This window comes from Delphinus delphis, chromosome 7 (assembly GCF_949987515.2).
Source record: "Delphinus delphis chromosome 7, mDelDel1.2, whole genome shotgun sequence".
In the NCBI taxonomy this organism is placed as follows: Eukaryota; Metazoa; Chordata; class Mammalia; order Artiodactyla; family Delphinidae; genus Delphinus; species Delphinus delphis.
Window position 1 is genome coordinate 77,802,320 of NC_082689.1, and position 24,454 is coordinate 77,826,773.

The 24,454-nt window shown below is 40.0% G+C and overlaps 1 protein-coding gene across 5 annotated transcripts in view; it reads right to left on the minus strand.

Annotated features, from left to right (window-relative positions):
• The window catches only part of FMNL2 (formin like 2), a 303,560-nt gene that overhangs the window by 117,240 nt on the left and 161,866 nt on the right, over window positions 1-24,454 (minus strand). For all 5 annotated transcript variants that reach the window (XR_011246546.1, XM_060016798.1, XM_060016802.1 and 2 more), the window contains exon 2: window positions 11,131-11,214. Coding sequence is in view for 4 of the 5 variants with exons in the window: in XM_060016798.1 (XP_059872781.1) it covers window positions 11,131-11,214 (84 nt within the window). In the remaining variant the exon portion in view is untranslated. The remainder of the gene's footprint in view (window positions 1-11,130; window positions 11,215-24,454) is intronic.

Sequence of the window (24,454 nt, forward strand, 5' to 3'; positions counted from 1 at the left end):
CCCCTTTCTCCGTTCCCAACTTTAAAAGTTGGCCATTTCTGCACTTAAGACTAGTGCAGAAAAATCAGCATGTCAGATGCATTCCACAGCCACAGTTTCTTGGAGGGCTGTGAAGCATTCTTCAGCTCTGAATATGAAATCATTTTCCTAGTCTGAGAGGAGAGGACAACTTTCCAAGTGTTCCATTACAGCTCTCAGACTGAAAATAACTTTTGATGAGACTTTTCCAAATGATTTCCTTTATTTAGACTAGCAAAAGTCTCTTCTAGTTCAACAGGTCTTTCCTAATCAAAACATCCTATAATTCATTCTTTAATATTAATTTGGCTTCTTTAATCCTATTCATAGTTCATCATTTTCCCCTATTTAAAGTGTTTTAATTGAATTTGTTGAATTTTTAAGGAAGGAAGCCATACTAATAAAGTTAAACTAAAACAGCCTTCCACAGCAAAGATGATGAGTTAAATATCCAAGTGTTAAAACAACATAAAGTAGTATTTGTATTAATTACCTAGTCGAAATTCTTGGCTACTACACCTTAATAAATAATATAAATTATTTTCTGAAAGATAGTGTCAAAGGTCAACCTCAGTCTAGCCTGTATGCCTTAAACTGGCTACATGATTCTTCATTTCCTGTAACAGCATTCCCAAGTTTACAGAAGATACTCATACAATCAAGTTTATTTCAAACAGCATCACCAAGTTGTCTGGGTCAGCTCAGGCAATTTAGTTGTTTTAAGGGGGGTTCGGGGGATCTGTAATTCCATTTGTATTACCAGGCAGGAAGGCAGGAAATGCGATGTTCATTCTGGCAAAAGATAACCTAAACTCTTCATATCAGACTGAGCCCCAGGCCTCTTGCTCTAGCTGCTAATGCCGAATAGCATTTCTGAGAGAGCATTTACATCAAGCTGCCAAAAAGGATTCCTTTAAAAAGGAATAATTCCCCCCTTGTTTAGCTAACCTTCTCCCCATTTTCTGTCCCTCTCTCAGTCCCTGTGGGATAAGCCAGCATCTTTTCTCCCCACTATAAAAATTGTATGACAAAGGGAAATTCTGGAAGAGGAAAGATGTAAACTCACTTCTGGGTTCAGACTCAATTTTCCATGTCTCCAGAGATACTAAACTCTAGAAAGTTCAACATATAGAGAGTTGGCATCTGCTCCTCTCATTGCTTTTCCAGCGTTTTAGAATCAAGAAATTGGAGGCCTGGAGTAAGTCTTAATGGAAGAGAAACTTGCTTTCTGGAGGGAAACTAAAACTTGTCTTCTTTTTAATAGCAACTAACTCAGGTTTGGCAACTTCAAGAAAAGGACAACAGTCCCTTTAAAATCTCAAGGAGATTCTGAAGAACCTAGAGGCAGGACAGGAATAAAGACGCAGAAGTACAGAATGGACTTGAGGACATGGGGAGTGGGAGAAGGGTAAGCTGGGACGAAGTGAGAGAGTGGCGTGGACATATATACACTACCAAACGTAAAATAGATAGCTAGTGGGAAGCAGCCACATGGCACAGGGAGATCAGCTCGGTGCTTTGTGTCCACCTACAGGGGTGAGATAGGGAGGGTGGGAGAGAGACGCAAGAGGGAGGAGATATGGGGATATATGTATATGTATAGCTGATTCACTTTGTTATACAGCAGAAACTAACACACCATTGTAAAGCAATTATACTCCAATAAAGATGTTAAAAAAAAATCTCAAGGAGAAGATAACTCAGACACAATTTTTTTTTAATTTGGCAAGAATGCATGTCCCAAAGCCAATTCATGCCTGGCTTGGCCCCCTGCTGGAACTCAGAACAGACTGATACTATCAACCATTTAGAGTCCTTTCCAGACTCCAAGTATCACAGGAGGTATCTGTTTTGGGAGAACTCAGACCCATACCCTCTCTCACTTTACTCTTTGCTTTCCCTCACCTATACAACTAAGTGCTTATTCAATGAATAAATTAATGAATACATAAATAAAGGCAAGGTTTTGTTTGTTTGTTCGTTTCTTGCAGTATGCGGGCCTCTCACTGTTGTGGCCTCTCCCGTTGCGGAGCACAGGCTCTGGACACGCAGGCCCAGCGGCCATGGCTCACGGGCCCAGCCGCTCCGCGGCATGTGGGATCTTCCCGGACCGGGGCACGAACCCGTGTCCCCTGCATCGGCAGGAGGACTCTCAACCACTGCGCCACCAGGGAAGCCCAAGGCAAGTTTTAAAATTGAATACAATCTAAAACAAATGAAACTATCAGACTATCAAAATTGGTAATCATAGCAGAAACTAGCTGTTTACTAACACTTTCTTCTCTTTCCTGGGTATTCAGCTAGGCTACATTTCTCATCCTCCTTGGCAGGCCTAGCTAAAAAAAATAAGACTATAACACATGCCACTTTCAAACCTGGCCCAAAAAACTCTCCAGGTGTCCACCTGCATTTTCTTTCTTCCTTTGATTTCAAAGCTGAAACTATGTTGAAAACAGCCTCAAGTGGATCCCTGATTAATTCTGTGTAATTTAACCCCCAATGATCAACAATACCAACTTGGATTGTTATGTGAACGACAAGCTTGTTTTGTAAATCATTATGTGTCTTGGCATCTATAGTGGGTTGAATGGTGTCCCCCAACCCAAAATATTTGTCCATGTCCTAACCCCTGAACCAGTGAATGTGACCATATTTGGAAAAAAGGGTCTTTGTGGATACAATGAAGTTAAGGATCTTGAGATGAGATCACCCTGGAGTATACAGGTAGGCTCATACCCAGTGACAAGTATCCTTATAAGAGACAGAGGAGAAGGATCAGATACAAGGAGAAGAGTTTGGGAAGGCCATGTGAAGACGGAGGCAGAGACTGAAGTTATGCAGCCACAGGCCAAGGAACGCCAATAGACACCAGAAGCTGGATGAGACAGGAAGGATTCTCCCCTGGAGCCTTTGGAGGGAACACAGCCCGGCAGACAGCTTGATTCCAGACTTCTGGCCTCCAGAACTGTGACAAAACCCTTTCTGTTGTTTTAAGCCATGGAGTTTGTGGTCATTTGTTATGACAGCCCTAGGAATCTCATACAGCATCTGTTTGTTATCTATCGTTACTCTAACTTATACTGGAAGTTAATAACAGAAAAGGTATCAACATCAAGTGACTTTAAATGACAGTACTCGGCACATCTTTAATAGGATGCATTCCGAGGACACAAAGGTACAAGACATTTATCCTTCACCTAGTAACTTTAGTTAGTAATGATATTGGTAGTTGTTATTTTGAAATTTTTAACATTATAGGAAAAGACAAATAATTGATGTTAGGAATCAAATATTTCACTGAAAAAAAAGTGATAATTATAAAATCAAAAAAATAAGTGAATTAATATTAAAAATTGATTTGGAAATATCAATTTGAACTCATAATGCTTAGACATACATTTTCAAGGTCCAGACACTTAAACTGAGACACAAATTCACCCAGCAGCTGTGACAACCTAATAATATGACAACTTCTAATACCATCCCCTGGGAAAAAGAATAGGGCTCCTTGAAGAAATGTCTTATTCTAGGTCAGGTGCAAGGAAAGTATAAGTTAAGCCTAAGAAATGATTTTTGCACCATACAAAAAGCTTGTAAGGATTAATAGGGTCATGTCAAAAGGACAGACGAGCCAGCACGAAGGAGCTCCCAAATGTTAAAATGTTGTTAATGTGAGCCCCCCCGCAAAAAAAATCTCCTATTGATTGTGACACACTGACTATGAAAATCCATGGGTTCACAATGATATTCACAAAATGAAGCTAAAGAAAACATTTGTCGCCTTTTGAGGTATCTATTAAACTAAGCCCTTACTTTGAAAAATGACAATTGAGGGAAAGAATTACAGGAATAGTTAATTCCAGGGTAAACCAGGACCAGGTGAAAGCTCTAGCTGCTGGCTTAATGTTGAAGGGAAATAAAATTAGAAAATCGGGTTTGTCTTTTTTCCTGCAACTCCTAATGAAACTGATTCAGCCAAAAATTATCAATTGGTTTTAAAACTCACTAGGTACAAGGCTGATAGGTAACGAGACGACGTATATATGATGCCAAAGTAACACTCCACAGATTCCTTTCTGCGTAAGGGAAAAACATAATTATACAACAGAGGAATCAGGTTGCCATCTGATCCTTTGACCTTTATTATCTAATGGTGAGATATCAGATATTGTTTGTCTCTTATATTCCAGACAAAGACGTTCAACATCAATCTATCATATCTTTACATCTAACTTCTGGTTAACAGGAAATTCAGGAGCTCAGACACCTCTAGGAAACAATCAGGTAAATACAGGAAACAAGATTTCCTACAAAATGGCTTGCCTGGTCGCTTTACTATATGAGCATCATGAATAAAAGTCTGTTCTAGATTAAAAGAGACTTAAAGAACGTAACTGCCAGATGTAGTGTGTGATTGATTCTGGACCAGTTTGAACAAAACCAGGTGGGAAGAACATTAAGAAAACTGAGAAATATGAACCGGGAAGTAGATGATATTAAGAAATTATTACTCATTTTAATTGTGATGACTTTATTTGGATACAAGAGAAAATTCTCATTTTTATAAGATGCATAGTAAATTTTTTTCAGATAAACTAGAAAACAAAATACCAAACAAAAAATCCAACTAACGCATTGTCAAAAGGAGGATTACACAGAAGACCAAATATCAAAACGATAAAAGAAAAACACTAAGGGTTTGAAAGAATTTCAAAACAATTAAACAGATCCCAAAACCTAACAATGATTTTAAACTAAAGAGCATTTCAACATACCACAGAACTATGGAAGTACAGTAAAAATGTAAACAACTTAACACCAAACAATATTAAATATAGTAATAGAGGAATGAATAAGGGGGAGAGGGCAGGGAGATGGCTGTCTGCTGTCCCGACAGCTGGGAAAGCCTCAATGAAGTGAGCTGGGCTAAATGTAGAATCAAAGCCTGGAACTGGGGGATAGCGGCTAAAGGCAGATTAAATCGGGAGTCTTGGAGCAAGAGGAGAGGGGGTAGAGCAAGGCGAAGGCTACTGCTGCATCACCATCTTTTCCTTCTGCTTCTTTCCCACACTATCTATGCTATCCATACACTGCTCCAATGACTAACATGACCGCCGACATGGAAGCAGGCTACAGCCATCCTTCCCACCCTCCCTTGTTACGACTCATTTATTTCCCCTGGGGCTCCAAGGACAAGCCCTCATTAACTGAACCTGATGGTCTATAAGAAATAATTTATCAGTATCCAGTAATATTTGCTTACCTGGCAGAGAAGAGCTCTAACTGGCTCATAAAAACATGTACAGTTAATAAAACAAATCACAGAGATATATGTGTGCTCTTCAATATTTTAGGAAATTTGATTCCAGTGGCAAATTGGCTTAGTAAGTTATCCAGTAAGTAACTTTCTTGTCTTTCAGAAGAAATAGTATTAGAAAGTAAGTGAAGGGTTTAAAAATAATTATATTCTTGATGATTAAATACATTCAAATGGTCTGGGTCAGTTGTGTTGAAAAAGACAAGAGCAACTCTCACTGTACTGGAGTATCTTAGTACCACTGGCCTGGCTCAGCTCTGGCTGAGTGGCAGCAAGGGCCTTCCCCTTTCCTGACTAGGACACGTACATGCCAAGCCTTGAGAGCTGCAATCTGATCTCCCTGAAGTGCTGGACACAGGAAGCTGAGTCTAAGTGGATATGATTTTCTGCCACCTCTTCACTCTCCCCTTTTTTGTCTTTGTTTTTAATCTCCTTCTCCCGTATCATTCTATACAAGCAAAGGGAAGACACCCATCTCTCACGAGGCTACAATGCAAAGCAATAGCCAGCCATTAGGGGGCAAGGTCGAGCCGTGTCAAACCACCGCCCCCTGCAAAAAAAAACAAATTGTGCCATCACCAGCAAAGCCACAGGGGAGTTTTCTGACCCAGCTCAGGTATGCACTGCTAACATTTTGGGACGGGATTACATACATTCGCGGAATCTATCCCCCTCAGTCTTAGTCATCTACAATGTCCTGAACTTTTGACTAACCACTTCCACTTATTCAGCTGAGGCACAGTTACGAACCAAGCCACCACCACCGCTAAGTTCTACAGACCCCATTCCCTCCATGCCAACATCACCTGAGAAACCACAGAATGAAGCCTTGGTGATAGCCCCTTACCTACTACAATTCAGGTTTCAATGGATTGTTTCTAGGTCCCTAATAATTGAAACGGCTCATGACTGGAGTTTGGAATTGGTGTTCTTGTCTAACTAACCCGGGTGGCCTTGGCACTGGCCTAGTCCTTTATGTTCTTGAACCTCCATTTCATCATCTATAAAATAAGGAGTTTAGTGAACAGGCAGGAAAGGCAAAAGGATTTCTGCTTCACTTCCTATGATCCAATACAGTTAAATTTTTTTGACAAGCATGCGTTAAGTATTCTTTTTGAGAAGAATTTAAAGAGTGGCTTGAAATAAATGATCTCTAACAACTCTTCCAGATATAATGATCTGAAAGTCTTAAATTCATCCAGGACCTTTGCAGCTCCCTATATGCAACCTTTATCCTTAACTTGTGGGAAACTGCCAAGACCCCAAAGCCAACCAGTGCAGCACAGGGTCTTGTGTTCAGGGAGCACTGAAAATTGAGGCAAGAGTGAGAGCAAGGGCCTTCCCTCTCTGCATAGATATAAAGACCATTGAAAGAGCCCTCTTATTGCTACACAGCTTGTGAGTTTTCATTTGCGTTTGTCAAAAGAGCTTAGTATTTCCAGCTTTTTACTCTCACGCTGTCATTTCATCTATTATAAAATTAGCCTCTGTGTCCCCACCGAGTCCTCGAACGGACATCCTCGTGGAACTCTGCCCACTTACTACAGCACAGAAATAAGTTCCCTGGGATACACCTCATACTGCCCAAAACCCAGCAGGGAAGCCTCTTTCTTCGGCTTCTATCTTCCCACTCAGAACAGACTTACACGGTTCTCCCATGTCTAACCTCTGAGACCCACTGGAAGCGCAGGTCATCTTTATATTGATGCAGTAATCTAGGAAAGGGCTAAAGGATACTGCTGGAATATATGATGCACCGATTTGCACAATACCCACAGCAGATAGAAAATTTTAGTATTGTTATCTGTGCAAACTTAATTTTTGTTCACTAATAATGCTGATATATTTTATGTTCATCTTGTTCAAAAAGAAGACTTCTGAAACTTTACAGCTTCATACAAGATTTTTTTTTAAGTGAGGAAATCAATGTGGAGGGAAAATGTGGTCAGGAAAAATTCAATGAAGCCATGGATGAGGCTGGTAAACAAAACGTAGGCTACTAAGATACTGTATACTCGGTAAGGGAAGACCACAGATTTGGCTCCGAGCATTCTAGCAGCCAAGGGAAAAAAGGAGAAACATGACCAGTTCCATGATTCACAGTGTCCACATGATAATTTTTCATGGAACTGAAACCTGAAGTAATCTCTCCCTGTGTCATCCAACACTCTTGTTCACATACTTCTTTTTAGAATTAAATTTCTTTAATAGCCAATTTTACTTTGTACATCTTGCGTATAACATACATTTTAAGATAACAGATAATGTATCTGCATTATTTGTTTTAAAAGAAATAAAATTAATATTTGTATTTAGTACGTTATTTGTGCACAAAGCAACAGGGGCCAGGGAATGGGTTGTGTGTCAGGGAGCAATGACAACACACCACGATCATTGTTTTAAGACTTCACAAAAGAGAGGTTTACCTTGATGTTTTCTTGGACTGAAATCTATAGCTGTGGCTTTTCCTGACAGCATCATGCACCATGTATTCAAACCGCAAAGTATGTTTGGGGAACATATGATGATTGATTCAACAATGAATTTCCCTGAATCTTTTGAAGACAAGTTGACAATAAAAATAATCATGATTCTAATATTTACTATCTGGGCCCCTCAGCCACAGCAGAAGCAGCCCTACCACTTATGAAGCACTTACTATATGCCCAGTGTTAGTCTACGTACTGTACATATATTGCCTCCAATCTTCAAAATAATTTAAGGATGTTAGTATTAACTATATTTTACAGATGAGGAAAAAATGAAGGTAGTTAAGTAGCAAATATCTTTGTTTTTAAATTTTATATTATAAATTTTCCAAAATTCACAAAAGTTGAGATTTTACTATAATAGACCTCAACATATCTCACCAAGATTCAACAACTAAAGGTTCTTCCACATTTCCTTTATCTACCACGTTTTTTCGATGAAGTATTTTACAACAAACTCCAGTCATATCATTTCATCCTTGCACAAGTACATGTTTCTTAAAAAGTAAGAACAGATTCTTATTTAATCTAATACCAAAACCAAAACCAACAAAGTCAAAGATAATTTCTTGGAATCATCTAATAATTCCTTGGGAGTCACAAGTCAAATATCCCCAATTTTCCCAAAAAGTCTTTTTATAGTAATTTTTGTGTAATTTTTGTCACACTAAAGAGAAATCCACACCCATTAGCAGTCACTCCCCATCCCCCCTCCCAGGCCATGGCAACCATTAATCTACTTTCCGTCTCTACAGGTTTTTGTATTCTGGACATTTCATATAAATGGAATCATAAAAACAAATGTATTTTGAGTGTCTATCAGTTTAGGTACCACTGACAGATATAGATAGGTACCAAATATATATATGACATGGCCCATGTAGGTAACAGATAAACAGTCAACAAACACCAATACATTATATTTGCCATATAAATACTACATTATGAATGCTCTAAGCTCATGGTTTTTATCTTTTCCCTCACAAACATACATAGGAGAAATGATATTCATGTGTGTGACATACCAATGGGTTACCTATATGTGACAAAAAGCCCAGTTTTCTGCTGGCCACAATTCTCACAATGACTAATGGTTAACCAAAAATGGTAGTTCACCATAATGGCAGCTTAGTGCCTGTGTTAACAACTTCCGGCTTTCTCTCCCTCTCAGGAAAGCATGACAGAATGCAAGTCGGAGAAACAGAGATAACATGTATTTTTAAGTTTATTTTTAGTGTATCATTCACAAACTTGAGCACTTTATAAGGAAGGGAGCAAAGAGCTAGTGGTTAAGGGTATAGACCCCAGAATGTACATATTCTCCAGATCAGACTGTGTACGCCCCTTTACCACGTAACAGCTATGTGAGCTTCAGCAATGATATCTCTAAGTCTCAGTTTTCCCTGTATGTCAAATGGAGATATTAATGAGTATGACTGCTTTCGAGATTTAACACAGAACTCTTATGAAGACAATCTGCTTATTAAATGTTGGTTACTGGCAATAATAATTATTATGATCATTTCCTTATTATTAACAAATCACACATGCCTTAGAACTGATGGAGCCACTTCCGTTTGCAGCTGTCAGCATGTGTGAAAGTGACCACCAGAAAGGAACCAATGAAGTAGCTCAATTCTCCACATCCTGGCATGTTAACATTTAAGGGCAATAATAACCTGAACATCGAGGATTTGAGAATCAGAAACATAATCAAGATAACTGACTTGTTCCTCCCTCTGCCTCGAGATCCCCGCTAGACCCCATCACTAACTCCATGAAGCTACTTATGGGCTGAGAAGAGCACAGCTGTTAGAAATGTCCATCATCAGCAGGCTTCCCTCTCTGGCACGTTGGAGATGCAAACCATCACCCAAGAAAACCTTCCTTTGCCTGAGCTCTGTGCTCCATCACCTGTCATACGCAGGATTTCTAACCACCCCTGGACCTCTCTCATTTGTGTGGTTATTTTCCCTTTATACTAATTACCCCTATATGCTTTGTTCACTATCATAAAATCATTTCTCTTGGCAGTAATAGGTTTAGGTAATACTCATTTAAAATTAAGTCTCAAGGAAGAAGACTGTGTCAGCAAAATTTTATTCTTTTGCATCATGGTCCTATAAGCAATAAGCTTTCTCTTCAGCTTGTATCTACTCGTGGTGCTCAATATAGCATGCAGAATGGAGTATGATGTCCCCACCACTGCTTTACTGTTTTAGTTCAGAAGATAAAGTAAAGCAACACACAATGGGCACTTCAGAAGCTCCATGTAAACTGCAGGTATCTATTCCTTAGGGAACATGGACCATCTACCTTTGGGGAACAGAAAATGCCTCTGCTCCCCTGACGCATCTGTCCCACAGCAGAGACCAAAGGGTTGGAAGGAAATTACAACACTACCAAGAATTTTCAGGGTGGCAAGGGGTTGGGGGGACACGACCACCCTGAAGACGCTCATGGCACAAAATAAAAGAGCTAATATATAATATACAGAGCTTATCTTTACTTTACAGGGTGAGCCTTCTAAGCTTTAAACAATTAGCCTGTACCTGCCCAGGAGTGAAGTCCCCCCAAAATTACTACCAATTACAATAAAATACTACATACTATTTTAAAAGAATGACGTAGAGACATCCATACTGAAGAAAATATCAAGATGCAGAAGAGTATGTACAGGTATTCACATATTGCTTTTAAAAAACAAAAACAGAAGAAAAAACTAGATGGAAATACTTCAGAGTCTTACCAGTGGGCCTCTGAAGTGTAGAATTTGGAGGGTAGAAAGAAAGAAAATGGAGAAATCCCCCTTTTATTATATATCTCTCTGAAGAGTCTAAATTTGTTATGAGTTAATGATAAAAACACCTGGGGAATTGCTATAATATGAAATAATTTTTTATCAGCCCAAGCAATGTTTCTTTATAAACAATTCACCTTCTTGCATCAGTAAACATCAATACACATGAATAAGAAAGCCAACTAAATTAGAGGACCTGCATTATCCAAGAAGCATAAACTGCTATGTAAGGTAAATAGAAAAACAGATCAGCTGAATTTGATTTGTCCACTTGACCAGAGTTACCAGAAATTTTAACTAAAAAACATTTAAAAATAAAGTAGAGAATTAAAATAATGCAAGAATAAAATGTCATTTTCTAACTCTTCCTTTGGTCATAATCAACAGGAAGGCAAATCACAAGACAGCAATTCATGCATCTCCTGAAAAAAGTCTGATATATTTAGGGAGGAAATCCGGTTCTCTTCTCTCATTATTTCTTGAAAAAAAGCATCAATGTTTCTTACCTGATCGCAAATCAGTTCCCACTTCTTCTCATTGTCATATTGCCGCAGTAATCTGGCTTTGTCAGGGGGTAGGTTCATAGCATTCTGTGAGAAAAAAAGAGAAGAAATATGTCACATTCCACAACAGACTGCTAATGGGGAACTCATGGGCAGACCAAAGAATGCTACTGTGGTTCTTTAATGACTTTTCAAATCCTAGCATCTGATTAACATAAACACCCTATACAAGTCATTTAAACATCAAATCGGTTGAATGGCAGGAGAGAGACTCTGAAGTCCTATGTTGGGACACTGAGGTAGTCTGCTCTGAACTACAGACTTGCATTTCAGGAAAGATAATGCCTTATTTCTTCATTTAATTGCAGGCTCCCAGTCTCCTCAACAAAAGGTCAGAGGTTATTATTGAGAAGGTATTGGCCCAGTTTTTTTTCCCAGGCGTAAGAGTCTTTCATTTTGGACAGTGGGAACTTGATTTTGTTATATCCTTAACAAAATTTCCTTAGAAATCACAAATCAGTCCTGGAAAAGTCCTCAAAAGACCATATGTCCAGTTTCCTGCCCCCAGGGTGTTTTATTGTCCCTTGCTTCCCCGGCCTTCCCAAACTGGGAGCACAGATGCTCTCTTTGGCAGTCTTTCCAGTACTTCCTTTTTTTTTTCTTTTCCTAGTAGCCCTTTCTTTTTAATTGAAATATAGTTGATGTACAATATGAGGTTAGTTTCAGAGTACTATAAAATGACTTGTCGTTTGTATACATTATGAAATTATTGCCGCAATAAGTCTAGCAACCATCTGTCCCTACAAAGTTATTACAGTATCGTTGACCATATTCCTTATGCTGCATATTACATCCCCATGACTTATTATATAACTGGAGGTTTGTACTCCCAATTTCTTTAATTTCTATCTACCTATCTATGTATCTATTTATTTATTTATGGCTGCATTAGGTCTTCGTTGCTGCGCGGGCTTTCTCTAGTTGCGGTGACAGGGGGCTACTCTTTGTTGCAATGCGCAGGCTTCTCATTGCAGTGTTTTCTCTTGTGGCAGAGCATGGGCTCTAGGAACACGGGCTTCAGTAGTTGAGGCACGCGGGCTCAGTAGTTGTGGCACACGGGCTTAGTTGCTCCCCAGCATGTAGGATCTTCCCAGACCGGGGTTTGAACCCGTGTCCCCAGGCGGATTCTTAACCACTGCGCCACCAGGGAAGTCCCCAATTTCTTTTCAAAGCACTACAGCCCCACCAGACACAGAACAGAAAACACCAAAAGAAAACTCAATGAACAGAACCACTGACAGATAGCGTCAACTTTGACTCGCTTTGATAGACAACTATGAGTAAAAGAACAGATGAAAGTAAAGAAGAAAACAGTGCAACTGGTTTTTGTCCCCTCTGTGAGATGACAGCACTCCTTCAGGACATATGTTACCATCAGCAACCTCAATTCTCAGTTTAGCTATATCGGTTTATGAAGTTGGGTTTGCAGTGAGAAATGTACCATGAGCTAAAAGATGTCTAGACATCAGTCTTCATAAAACCCTCCTCCATCAATACAGCACACCCTCTATAGTGCCGATCATGATTTTCCCAGGTACATACATATGTTATTAGTCAAATGTCCCAAATAACCAATCATATACATTTTCAAGATACTTGGCTTGGGACTGAGGTGAGATCTTTGGGCACAGAACATGGCAGAGTGAGAGAGCCCCAGAAGGAATTCTTATCTGTTCCCCTGGTCTTCCTGTAAAGCTCCCATGCTCTAAACAACTGAGCCAAGTATTCAACTAATGTCTTACATGTTTAACTGCCCTAACCCCTTATATCAACACTCTTAATCATGCCTAGCTCATGATAAACAATACAGCCCCTTGCGTGGGTGAATATTCGAGTAGACAAATTCAAAGGTCTTGAATTTATAATGCTCAAGCCCCTAGTTCTCTGGAGGACTTGTACTTACAGAGAAACAGCTCCCTTTGCCACCAGTACTGTCTCATGTCATCCAGTGAAACAAAATTTTTTTTTGTAATAAATGTATTTATTTATTTATTTTGGCTGTGTTGGGTCTTCATTTCTGTGCAAGGGCTTTCTCTAGTTGCAGAGAGTGGGGGCCACTCTTCATCGCGGTGCGCGGGCCTCTCACTGTCGCGGCCTCTCTTGTTGCAAAGCACAGGCTCCAGACGCGCAGGCTCGGTAGCTGTGGCTCACGGGCCTAGTTGCTCCGCGGCATGTGGGATCTTCCCAGACCAGGGCTCGAACCCGTGTCCCCTGCATTGGCAGGCAGATTCTCAACCACTGCGCCACCAGGGAAGCCCCAGTGAAACAAATTTAATAGAGGCAAGGGTGGGTGGGTTATTCTGACTTAATGGCAGAGAATTAACCTTTGATGATTTTGATAGATATAACTCAAGCATTTTCCCCAAAGCTCAATCTAGCATCCAGACTGGTATGCCTAAGTAGGGAGTAGCTATCCCACTTACTGATTTGAATCTAATAATCTCTTCAGAATATTAATTTTTTAATAACCCCCAAAGCTGACAACATACTTAGAAAATCTTTGGACCCCAGAGATTTCAATGATACTGCCAAGGCTTCTCCATAGAAATAATGTGAAATGGGAAAAAATATTTTCATACGGCCTATCTCCATGTAATATTTACTTGAACTAGAATAGAAAATAACTACTTGTATTTATTTGTAATTACAATTTTATAATGTTCAGCAACAACTCCTGGGATAAAGCAAAGGAGAATTCCATGTGTGTCTTTCTGAGGGAGCCCAACATTACTGACCACTAAATAACCAGTCTATCATTGCTTATTTGCACCCTAGAGATGGCTTATTTCCTCTTAAACTGAATTTGACGCTCATGTTAGTGCCCATGGGTGTGATTATGCATTAAATAAGAACAATAAGGGCTTCCCTGGTGGCGCAGTGGTTGGGAGTCCGCCTGCTGATGCAGGGAACACGGGTTCGTGCCCCGATCCAGGAAGATCCCACATGCCGCAGAGCGGCTGGGCCCGTGAGCCACGGCCGCTGAGCCTGCGCGTCCAGAGCCTGTGCTCCGCAACGGGAGGGGCCACAACAGTGAGAGGCCCGCGTACCACAAAAAAAAAAAAAAATTAAGAACAGTAAGATAATAAGGCAGGTAAAATGAGTTTTTCTCCAAGTCCTTATTAATCTCTCATGATATAAACGGGTAAGACAAAGAATGCCTGACCTCTTACAAGGTGCCAAGCCTTGCGTAAGACAGTCTGCATACACAATTTCATCTAATCTTCGTAACAAACCCATGGGATACATACAATTTTCCCCATTTTACAAATGGGAAAACAGGCCTGAGAGTGCTTGCTCAAGGTTGGACAGCTTTACCGAAAGCAGGACCTAAACTTAGTCTGTTAGACTCCAAGGACAAACACTAAAAATGCCTCCAAGTGTTTTTTGTTTGTTTGGTTTGGTTTTTGTTTGTTTTTGTTTTTTTGCAGCAAAGTAAAATCGCAAATAACTGACCTTCTGTTACTACTCCACAAGACTTTCATGCAGAAGCAGTCTGCAAACACTGCTATGGAAATTAGATGCAGGCCCTGTTGTTACTGAAAAGAGAAAGCCAAGATGCTCCTTTCTGGACCAACTTTTATTTTAATAAAACAGTCTTTCTTTCAAATGTTTATGAAGCACCACCCTTGTACAAGCACTGTGTTCCACAGCACAGTGGGGAACCAGACAGATACGGTCCCCATGGAGCATCATATTATAATAAGAGAGGTAAAGATGAAACAAACTAATCTTCTCAAACTCTGATAAGTCTTGATAGAGGTTATCAGAGGGCAAGTTTAGATTGAACGATCTCTCAAGGAAAAGGTAACATTAAGATAAGACCTAGAAATGAGAAAAGGTGAGCCAGGTAAAGAGTGGATGGCAGCTTTCTGGGCAGAGAAAACACAGAAAAGACACTAAGGTAAGAAACAGCTGGACACATCAAAGAGCTGAAAGTGAGTCAGTGTGGCTGGAGAGAAAGTAAAAGAGAGGGAATGAGGGAAAGATAAAGTTGGAGAGGTGAGTCAACGCTATGTCATGCCCAGCCACGGAGGACTGGGGTAAAGACTTTTCCTTTGACCTAAAGTGCAGTGGGAAACCAGTGAAGGCTTGTAAGCATGAGATGACATAAACAGGTGAGTTTTCCAAAGATTGCTGTGGGTGCTATATGGAGAACGGATTAGAAACAACACAAGTGGAAGCAGGGGAGCCAGTTAGGAGGCCAGGGCAGTAGTTCAAATGAATGGTGGTGGCTGGGACAAAGCAGAGGGCACATCAACTGAAGTAGGTGGACAGATGTCAGAAACAGTACGTGAAATTGACTGGGTAGACTTAAGGGCTGAGGAAGGACGTCTGGCTTCTACCTGGAGTCACTAGGTGAATGCTGGTCTCCTTAATGAGAGGGGCATACTGCAAAGGTGGCGCAAATCTGGAGGAGGTGGTGAAGAATAAGACTTCTAAGTGGCCCTGGTTAGGTCTAAGATAGCTAGGAAACATCCAAGAGAACAGTCAAGCAGGCAAGTACGTACACAGTTCTGAAGGTCAGAAGAAGGGTCTGCATCTTTCTGAACGAGAAGAGTCTTAAGAAGTCTTTTTGAACCTGATGACTAGTTATTGTCAGAGAAGTTATTCAGCATCAATACACCAAAACTAAAACTGTACTTGGTAATCATTCACCAAGCATCTAAAACCACCCCTTCCACAGGGTCAAGTCTCTGAGCAGTTCAGGCGGACATTGCCCAGCTTAATAATTCTGCAGGGACCGCAGCTCCATCTAAAATCAGACCCTGCACAGAGGCCTGGTTGAAGTTTAGGCCTGTTGTGATTAGCTGGCCAAGAACTGCCCATAGACTTTTTAGAGGGAACTCATTCCCTTTGTGCTGTATAGGGCAGGCCTCTGGAGTCCAAGCTAAATGTTTGTGCAGGTAATTCCTAAGAGCCCAAGCTATTTTCTGAGGAAACTATTGGCTCTCTTTCCAGGCACTATTACTGCCTGTATAAAAATGGATTGCCCTTCTATCTGGCAGAAGATATACAACTTGCAAGTTGTCCTAACACAGCGACAACTCCGCCTCATCCATACTTAGTGACATCTTGACACAGGGCTCTCCTGTCCTTCCTTTCCTCTGTCAATCCATCCAATATGTAAGCACTGGGCTTTGACCATGTGCCAGCATATCTGCACTGCAGGCATAGGAGAGAATTTAATCACAAAGTTGCTGCACTCAAGTACACGCCAAAGGTCCATTGAAGACATATGATATTTGAGTTGAAAAGTTTAGTGGATGTTAATTATATATTTTCTAGACTGTATAAGTTCCTAGCACAAATAAATTAGATCATCCAAGAGCATTTTTTTTTTCTGTAAGGAATGTCCCTTTCCTTTCCACCTGACAAACTTTAAGAATCAGCTCAAATATCATTTATCACTAGAACCTTCTCCCAACTACTCCAAGAAAACATACCCTCTCGTTGGGCTCTGACAGCAGTGTATACATCTCTCCTTTACACCACCACACACACTGTACCCTAATCATGTTTGCCTACCTGAATTCCTCCATGGACTAAGTACTTCAAGGACGACTTCTTTTGTTAATCCCCAGTATCAGGCACAGTACATGGCAGACAGTAGGCACTAAACAAGTTGCTCAATCAATGAAAAGCAAACTAACTCAGTCATGCTGTTCAGTCTGAAAATATCTTCACTGATTTAGCATTTATGCTTCAGCTACTAACAAAGTCTACACACTTAAGAGCATTTCTGTTTCTTATAAAACCTCAATCAATGACAATGTCTATTACTTATTAATAATTATCTTTCAAACAGGAATTCATGGGGGGGAAAAGTCTTCAAGTTCAATTCTAGCAACATTTCCTTGAAAAGAAAAATATTTTAGGCATTCTTCTGCCACAAATAATAAACTATGCAACCTGCACTTTGTTTTTTGTTTTTGTTGCCGGTAAACTCAAATCAGTATCAACTGTAATAATTAGTCTAATCCAAGGGGTAGTTACCTTTATGGTCTATATTCTGGTTTTATCCTTACCTATACTATTTTACATTGCTTTTAAATGCGCTTTCTATCTTAGAAACTTTTAAAAATAGAAGATTTAATGACTCGATAACAACGGAATATGCAAGTTCCTGGGTACTTCATGGAGAAATTAATTATGGTTAAAAGAGTCTCTGAGAGTCTATACATTAGAAGTAATACTTATGGATGAATTATCATATACAACACAGAGCAGAATGAAGGTATCCAAACCATTCAGAACCAAATAAACCCATGCCCTAGAAATAGAGTTTTCTGGTCTCAGCTCTTGTCCTGGGTTCATGGGAACAACAAAAACTTGCAAAATATTCTTCTTTTCCCCTGATATCCTCAAGGCTCCTGTTGAGAAACCCACAGCCATATGCAGTGACAGCAGTGAAAGTGAATCATATCAAATACACCTTATGTAATATAGTTTTGTTCTTATAATCTCTAAATTAAAGCTTTCAAGTATTAAGTCACCAGACTCCACAATGGAAACTCTTCTGTTACACAACCTCACCTGCATACACTTTACAAGCAGTGCTGCTTATGGAAGGAGGGAAAAGACGGCACTAGAGTAAGAGCTGAGACCACCAATGGCAGTTCTTGAATGATAAAGGTCCAAACACTTTACGAGAACTCAAAAGAAGGAGCCATTACTCTTTTTTTAATGGGTGGTAAAAAACACATAATACAAAATTTGCCTTTTTAACCATGTTTAAGTGTACAGTTCAGTAGTGTTAACTATATTCACAGTGTCATGTAACAGTTCTCTACAACTTTTTCATCTTACAGAACTGGAACTCCATACCCTGAATAACTCCCCTTTCCCCCACTCCCTGCAAGCATTACTTTTTGCTACAAAAAGCAAGGAAATGTGATGGATTCCAACTGGACGGTTGGGCAGCGCAGTAAAGAACTGCATTTAATGAGGCAGCGTGAGGCAGGGATTTACTAGTTGGGCTTTGGAGTTAGACTAGCTTGACTTTATCACTTATTATTGGTGATCTTGGACCACATAACTTGAATCAAAAAGCAAATGCAGAGTTGAAAAAGCCAGTTAATGAAATTCAAAACTGAAGGTCAGAATCCAGTCAGAATCCAAGCTAAGGGTTAAAAACAAGATGTAACATTTATTGACGGTGTGATACATCTCAGGCCCTTAAGCTCTTTGCATTCATTATCCAATATAATCTGCTTTAAAATCATGACAAGCAGGTATTATCTTCTCCATTCAACAGAGAAGGAAACTAAAGGGCAGGAAGGTTAAGTAGCTCTTCCACGCAGCAGACAGGTGAAAAATTCCAAGGCTCAAAAGAGAGGTCTGTATGATCACCCTATTTCCGTGACATTTAAGCTATAATGTTTCTAAAATATGACCTGAGTGAAGCAATCCAACAATTTTACTTGAATAACCAGAGACACAGTCATTCGAATGCAAGGGTAAGGCGAAAATGCACATATTTATTAATATTTTTAATAAGCTATTAACATTTTCAGACAAAATCCTGGCACTTTAACAGAATCCTTCAATTTCTTTAAAAATATAAACTACAGGGGCTTCCCTGGTGGCGCAGCGGTTGAGAGTCCGCCTGCCGATGCAGAGGACATGGGTTCGTGCCCCGGTCCGGGAGGATTCCACATACCGCGGAGCGGCTGGGCCCGTGAGCCATGGCCGCTGAGCCTGCGCGTCCGGAGCCTGTGCTCCGCAACGGGAGAGGCCACAACAGTGAGCGGCCCGCGTACCAAAAAAAAAAAATATATATATATATATATAAACTACAAAAAAACCCCAGGCCAAAGTTAGTGGATCAAATCTGTAGATAGCCAGGTACTGTCTCAATTTCACACTTAATAAACCCTGTAAAATATCAAATGAAGGCAGAGAAACAAATATGAGGTAAACTCAGGCTTCAATGATGCAGAAGGAGAGAAGATAAATACACCAATACACAACTGAACGTGTTATGTAATATAACCGAACTGCAGAGAAGAAGCCATTACTTTTTGTTAAGGAAAGCAAGAAATGCTATGGACTGGGCTTGGATGTGCGGGGAGAGCATAAAGATTGGCATTTAACAGCATAATATGGTTTTTAATATTTGGGCTCTGAAGATGGGCCACTTGGGGTGCGATCCTAGGTACATTATTTAAACTAAACCTCAGTTTCCTCACTCGAAAAACATGGAGATGGTGTTGGTGATACGAGAAGGATGATGATGGTGGCGATGATCCTACCCGTCTCGCAAAGTTTGAGAAAAATTAAATTGGATAATGCTCATAGTTAGCAAAGAGTAAGTACATGGAAAGAAGTCAATATATTAGATCTTTACTCTCATTATTTTAGGTGAATAGAGGTATGAATATAGCGTGAACAGAGGTATGAATACAGAAGGCAGAGGACTGTGAACCACACAGAATAAATCAGAGGGTAAGGAGTGGGTCCTGTGAGAGCAAGTTAGAAAGGCAGGGTCCTGGACACCAGAGCACAGACTTTCAAATTTACTCTACAGGCAGTGGTAAATCGTCAGCCAAGGAAATGTTTAGGAAAAGCCAGCCTTGGGGACCTCAAATCACACTAGGTAAAGGGTTGCTCCTCCTCTGTTAATTCTTCCCAGATTGTCATTTTTCCTTATACCATAATTGGGACATCAAGTTGAGTCACTTGATACTGAATAATGCACCAATTCTCCTATGAGTTCACTTAAAGTTGCAACATCTGAGGCAGCAGGAGGGTGGCTGCAAATTCAATACATGACCCACCCCTCCATTCAACTAACCTCAAAGCCATTTCCTTCTATGCCCTATGCTCTTGTTCCAAGCAACTACCTGACATCCTAAATTTTAATATACTCCTAGCCTAGAGAATGCTGCTGAAATACAGTCAGCTTCTTTCCTGGCACGGGACTCAGGCAGCCAGCCAAATAGTTCCCCAAAGTGAACCATCAGTCAGTCATCTTTCATTGTCACTGTTATTTTTATTTAATCATTGAGGGTATTAATATCATTCATGTGCCAGCGAAACCCACAATAAGAGAAATCAGCCTGGCCCCTGATCTAGTTACATCTTCAAAATGAAATCTGACTGGAAAGCTGTCCTTTCTGGGGAACCTGTGAGAATGAGACATTTCTCTTATCTCCCATTCACAATTTTCGCTACAGCCTGCTTTCTTGGAAGGCTTTCCTTTAGGACTGACCTAAATACAAAGGACTCCTCCATAACATTTTTATAATCGAAAAAGTACAGAGCTGGAAGCTCGTGATATTTTAGTCCTATTCTGTTTTTTAGAGGTGACCAAACAGACTCCAGAAAATGAAGGCAATGTTCAAGTTCGTTTAACTGGTTATTACCAGAGACAGAAAAAGAATCTGGGCCAACATGCCTTCTATTCTTTTCCCACTATCAAGAAAGCAAGCCCACTTACATCTGTCGCGTGTGTGCGTGCACGTATGCACATATATTTTAGAAAATCCAATCAGATAATGCCCGTAGAGTAGTTAGCACAAAGTTCTGCACACAGTAAGCACTCAGTACATGTTTGACATTGCTACTCTTGTTATTATCATTTTAAGGAATACATGGAATTACTATTATGCTCTCCTCCTACTTTAGTAAGCCTCCATCCTTCCTGACTACACAAGTTTACTTATACCATAATAATAAGTACCAGCACTTGCCACTGTCTCCACCATTCCTCCTTGACTTGGGGCTTTGTATTCAGAGAACAATTCATTTTATTTGTAAAATTATAAACCTCTACAAACTTACACATTTGTTTTTACCGATAAACACAAACTAAAACAAAAATATCCCGAAGTCGCTGATGAATTACCTACTGTTTTAAATTAATCACACTTTCACTACCCTTAGTAAATCGGAATGAACAACTGTTGATTGTATATATATGTTCATATTATTTATATTTAACTGCAAGGTCAGAGCATCATCAAATAAGGGTGAAGTGGATGGGAGAGCCCATGGTATCTACAGAATAGGAGGGCATAACTATAGTAGTCTAGGCCAAGTTTTCCTGTGGCCCATCTTTCTGCTACTCCCTATATCAGTAGCTTAAGTGATTCAAAACCCAGCAGATGCCAAAACCACACATCCCTCCTCTGGCCATCATGCCAACTCCTGAAATACAGATTCTTACCATATTCAAACACAAAGGGAATAAATGGAAAGAAACACTCATTCAAGCTCTTTCAAACCTCATATCTGATTTCCATTAGAGAGACCTGATGTCTGATTCCTTGACATGTTTCCGGAACCCAGTTGTTTACCACCTGTCTGCCAACTGCTATTCCAGGAACAGTGTCCACCTGCACACGCTTGTGTACTCGGATGGGGAGTTACACAAGAGGCCACATTTAAGATGTTAGAAAACTGTTTCATGGGCAATCATTTGACAATATAAGAGCGAATATAAGGTTTGCTGGCACAGTCAAAATCCAGAGAAAGGGTTCTTGGTCTATTGATAAATATCAACATCCTATGACATAAAATTCTTTAGAGTAAAAACGTTTTGAGAATTGAAGATACCAAACTCAAATTAATTGCAACATATTAGATAGCTGGATTCCATCACAATCAAGCCATAAGAATGGTACCTCTATCACCTGCTGACCTAAAACAAGTATATTTTTTCACCCTGCCCAATTCCCCTGAAAGCCTGGCCTCCTTCTCCCCCAACCCTTCCCCAGCAGCAAGCCTTCCCTTCTTAGATCACTAGGATCACCGATAGTCGCTTCTCTCCTTTCACAGCAATCACTCTGGAAGACTACTGAACCTGGGCTCCATATTCAAGGTTGGCACAACTTACTGCCTCACGCGCTTCCATTTCACAATGTAGATAATCAAAGGAAGAAAACAGTTCAAGTTTATGCTCAACTAACATCACATCTTGAGATAACAGGAAAAAGATTATACTTTGATTTAAAAATAAAGATTTCTGGGCTTCCCTGGTGGCGCAGTCGTTAAGAATCCGCCTGCCAATGCAGGGGACACGGGTTCGAGCCCTGGTCCAGGAAGATCCCGCGCACCTAGAGCCCGTGCTCCGCAGCAAGAGAAGCCACCACAATGAGCAGCCCGCACACCGCAAGGAAGAGTAGCCTCCACTCGCTGCAACTAGAGAAAGCCCACACGCAGCAACGAAGGCCCGACGCAGCCAAAAATTAAAAAATTGAAAAAGAAAAGCAATTAGGATTAAAAGTTTCCATTTAAAAAAATTAAAAATAAAGGTTTCTGCCATGATTGTGACCAAAAATTACAGCCTCAAATCTATAGCTCTTCATTTGTAAATAGCCACAACTTCAAGGGCAGACTTGCTGTCATAGACAGAACAATGGCCCCCAAAGATATCCTCACTAATTCCAAGACCTGTGAATGTTTCCTTACATATTAAACTGATATTTGTAGATGTGGGGTGGGGGGGAGGAAACCGATGTAATCACAAAGGTCTTTAAAAGTGGAAGTATAGTAATTTTCTTAAAAACCGGAGGTTGGTGAAGACATAGAGATATTGGAACCCTTGTATGTACATTATTGTTAAGAATGTAAAATGGTGCAGCCATTGCGGAAAACAGTGTGGTGATCCTTCAAAAAGTTAAGCATAGAATTAACAGCTAACCCTACACAATTTCCCTCTTAAGTATATAACATATCCCAAAGAATCAAAAACAGAGATTCACACAGATACCTGTACACCAATATTTACAGCAGCATCATTCACAATAGCCAAAAGGTGGAAACAAGCCAAGTGTCCATCAACAAATGAATGAATAAACAAAATGTGGTATATATTATATATACAACAGAATATTATTCAGCCACAAAAAGGAATGCCATTCTGATACATACTATAACATCGACGAACCTCGAACACACACTTCAATGAAAGAAGCCAGACACAGAAGGTCAAATACTGTATGATTCTATTTATATGAAAGATGTAGAATAGGCAAAAACAGAGACAAAAAGTATATTAGGACTTATCAGTAGCTGGGGGGAGTGCAGAATGGGGATGATTGTTTAATGAGTACAGAGTTTCTGTTTGGAGTGATGAAGAATTTGGGAAACAGGTAGTGGTGATAGTTGCATGACACTGTTAATTACTTAATGTCACTGAACTGTACACTTAAAAAATGGTTAAAATGGTAAATTTCATGTTATGGATATTTTACCAAAATAAAAAAATAGTTTAAAAAATCGTAGAAGGTGGCAGACCAGAGTCAGAGGGGAGAAGTCAGAGTAATACAATGTGAAGGACGTGACCAGCCAATGCTGGCTTTGAAGATGAAGGGGCCACAGGCCAAGAAGTACGGTCAGCCCCTAGAAGCTAAAAAGGGCAAAGAAATGGACTCTCCCCTAGAGCTTCTAGAAATGCAGCCCTGCTGAAGGGTCTGATTTTCACCCAGTAAGACCCCTGTCAGACTTCTAACCTACAAAAGTATCAGATAATTAAATTAAGTTGTTTAAAGCCACTACGTTCACGGTAATTGGTTACAGAAGCAATGGAAAACTAATACTCTGGCTGACAATATTTTGGCTCCCCCAATGCACAGCTTCCCTCTTTCCGCAACACCAAACTCCAAAACTTTCATGTCCGCATCTCACTGCCAATGATCAGATGCATGGTTTCCATTTCATACGTTGTAGATTTAAACAGATAAAAGCTAGTACTTAATTCAATTACAGTAGGAAATGGAAAACCTTGCGGGACTAGACAATGTCCTAAGATTAAATTACTGAAAAACCTAAAAATAAAACTACCAGCGCATGAAGATAACATGGTAGGAAATAAAACTTGACACTATCCATACAACCAGAACAACACTGGCACAATTTAGGTTTCACCGCAACAAATGTTCATCAGACCCCATTTCAAAAGATTCAAAGCGTCTCTGAAGACAAGCCCCGTCAAAACAAGCAGGAAAATTAAGTCTTGAATGGCAGGGCTTCTGACATGAGACAAGTCTTTGCTGTTCTGATCCTGATTTTCCCCTCATTAACCTGCTAGGTAGCTTTTTGGTCCTTACCTCATAATTGTGGAAAAGACCATCAAGTAAAGTTTTGTGTCAACGTGAACAACCTCCCGGGATTAAAAGCACTACTTTAAGTACAGTTTATTATAAATCAGTTAATTCAAAAAAGCTGTTAAAAAATAAATTTAAAAAAAACCTTGATAAACCAATTTGAAAACTTTAACAAGTAAAATAATGTGTGGGCAAAACACCCTTTACTGTTTTGAATT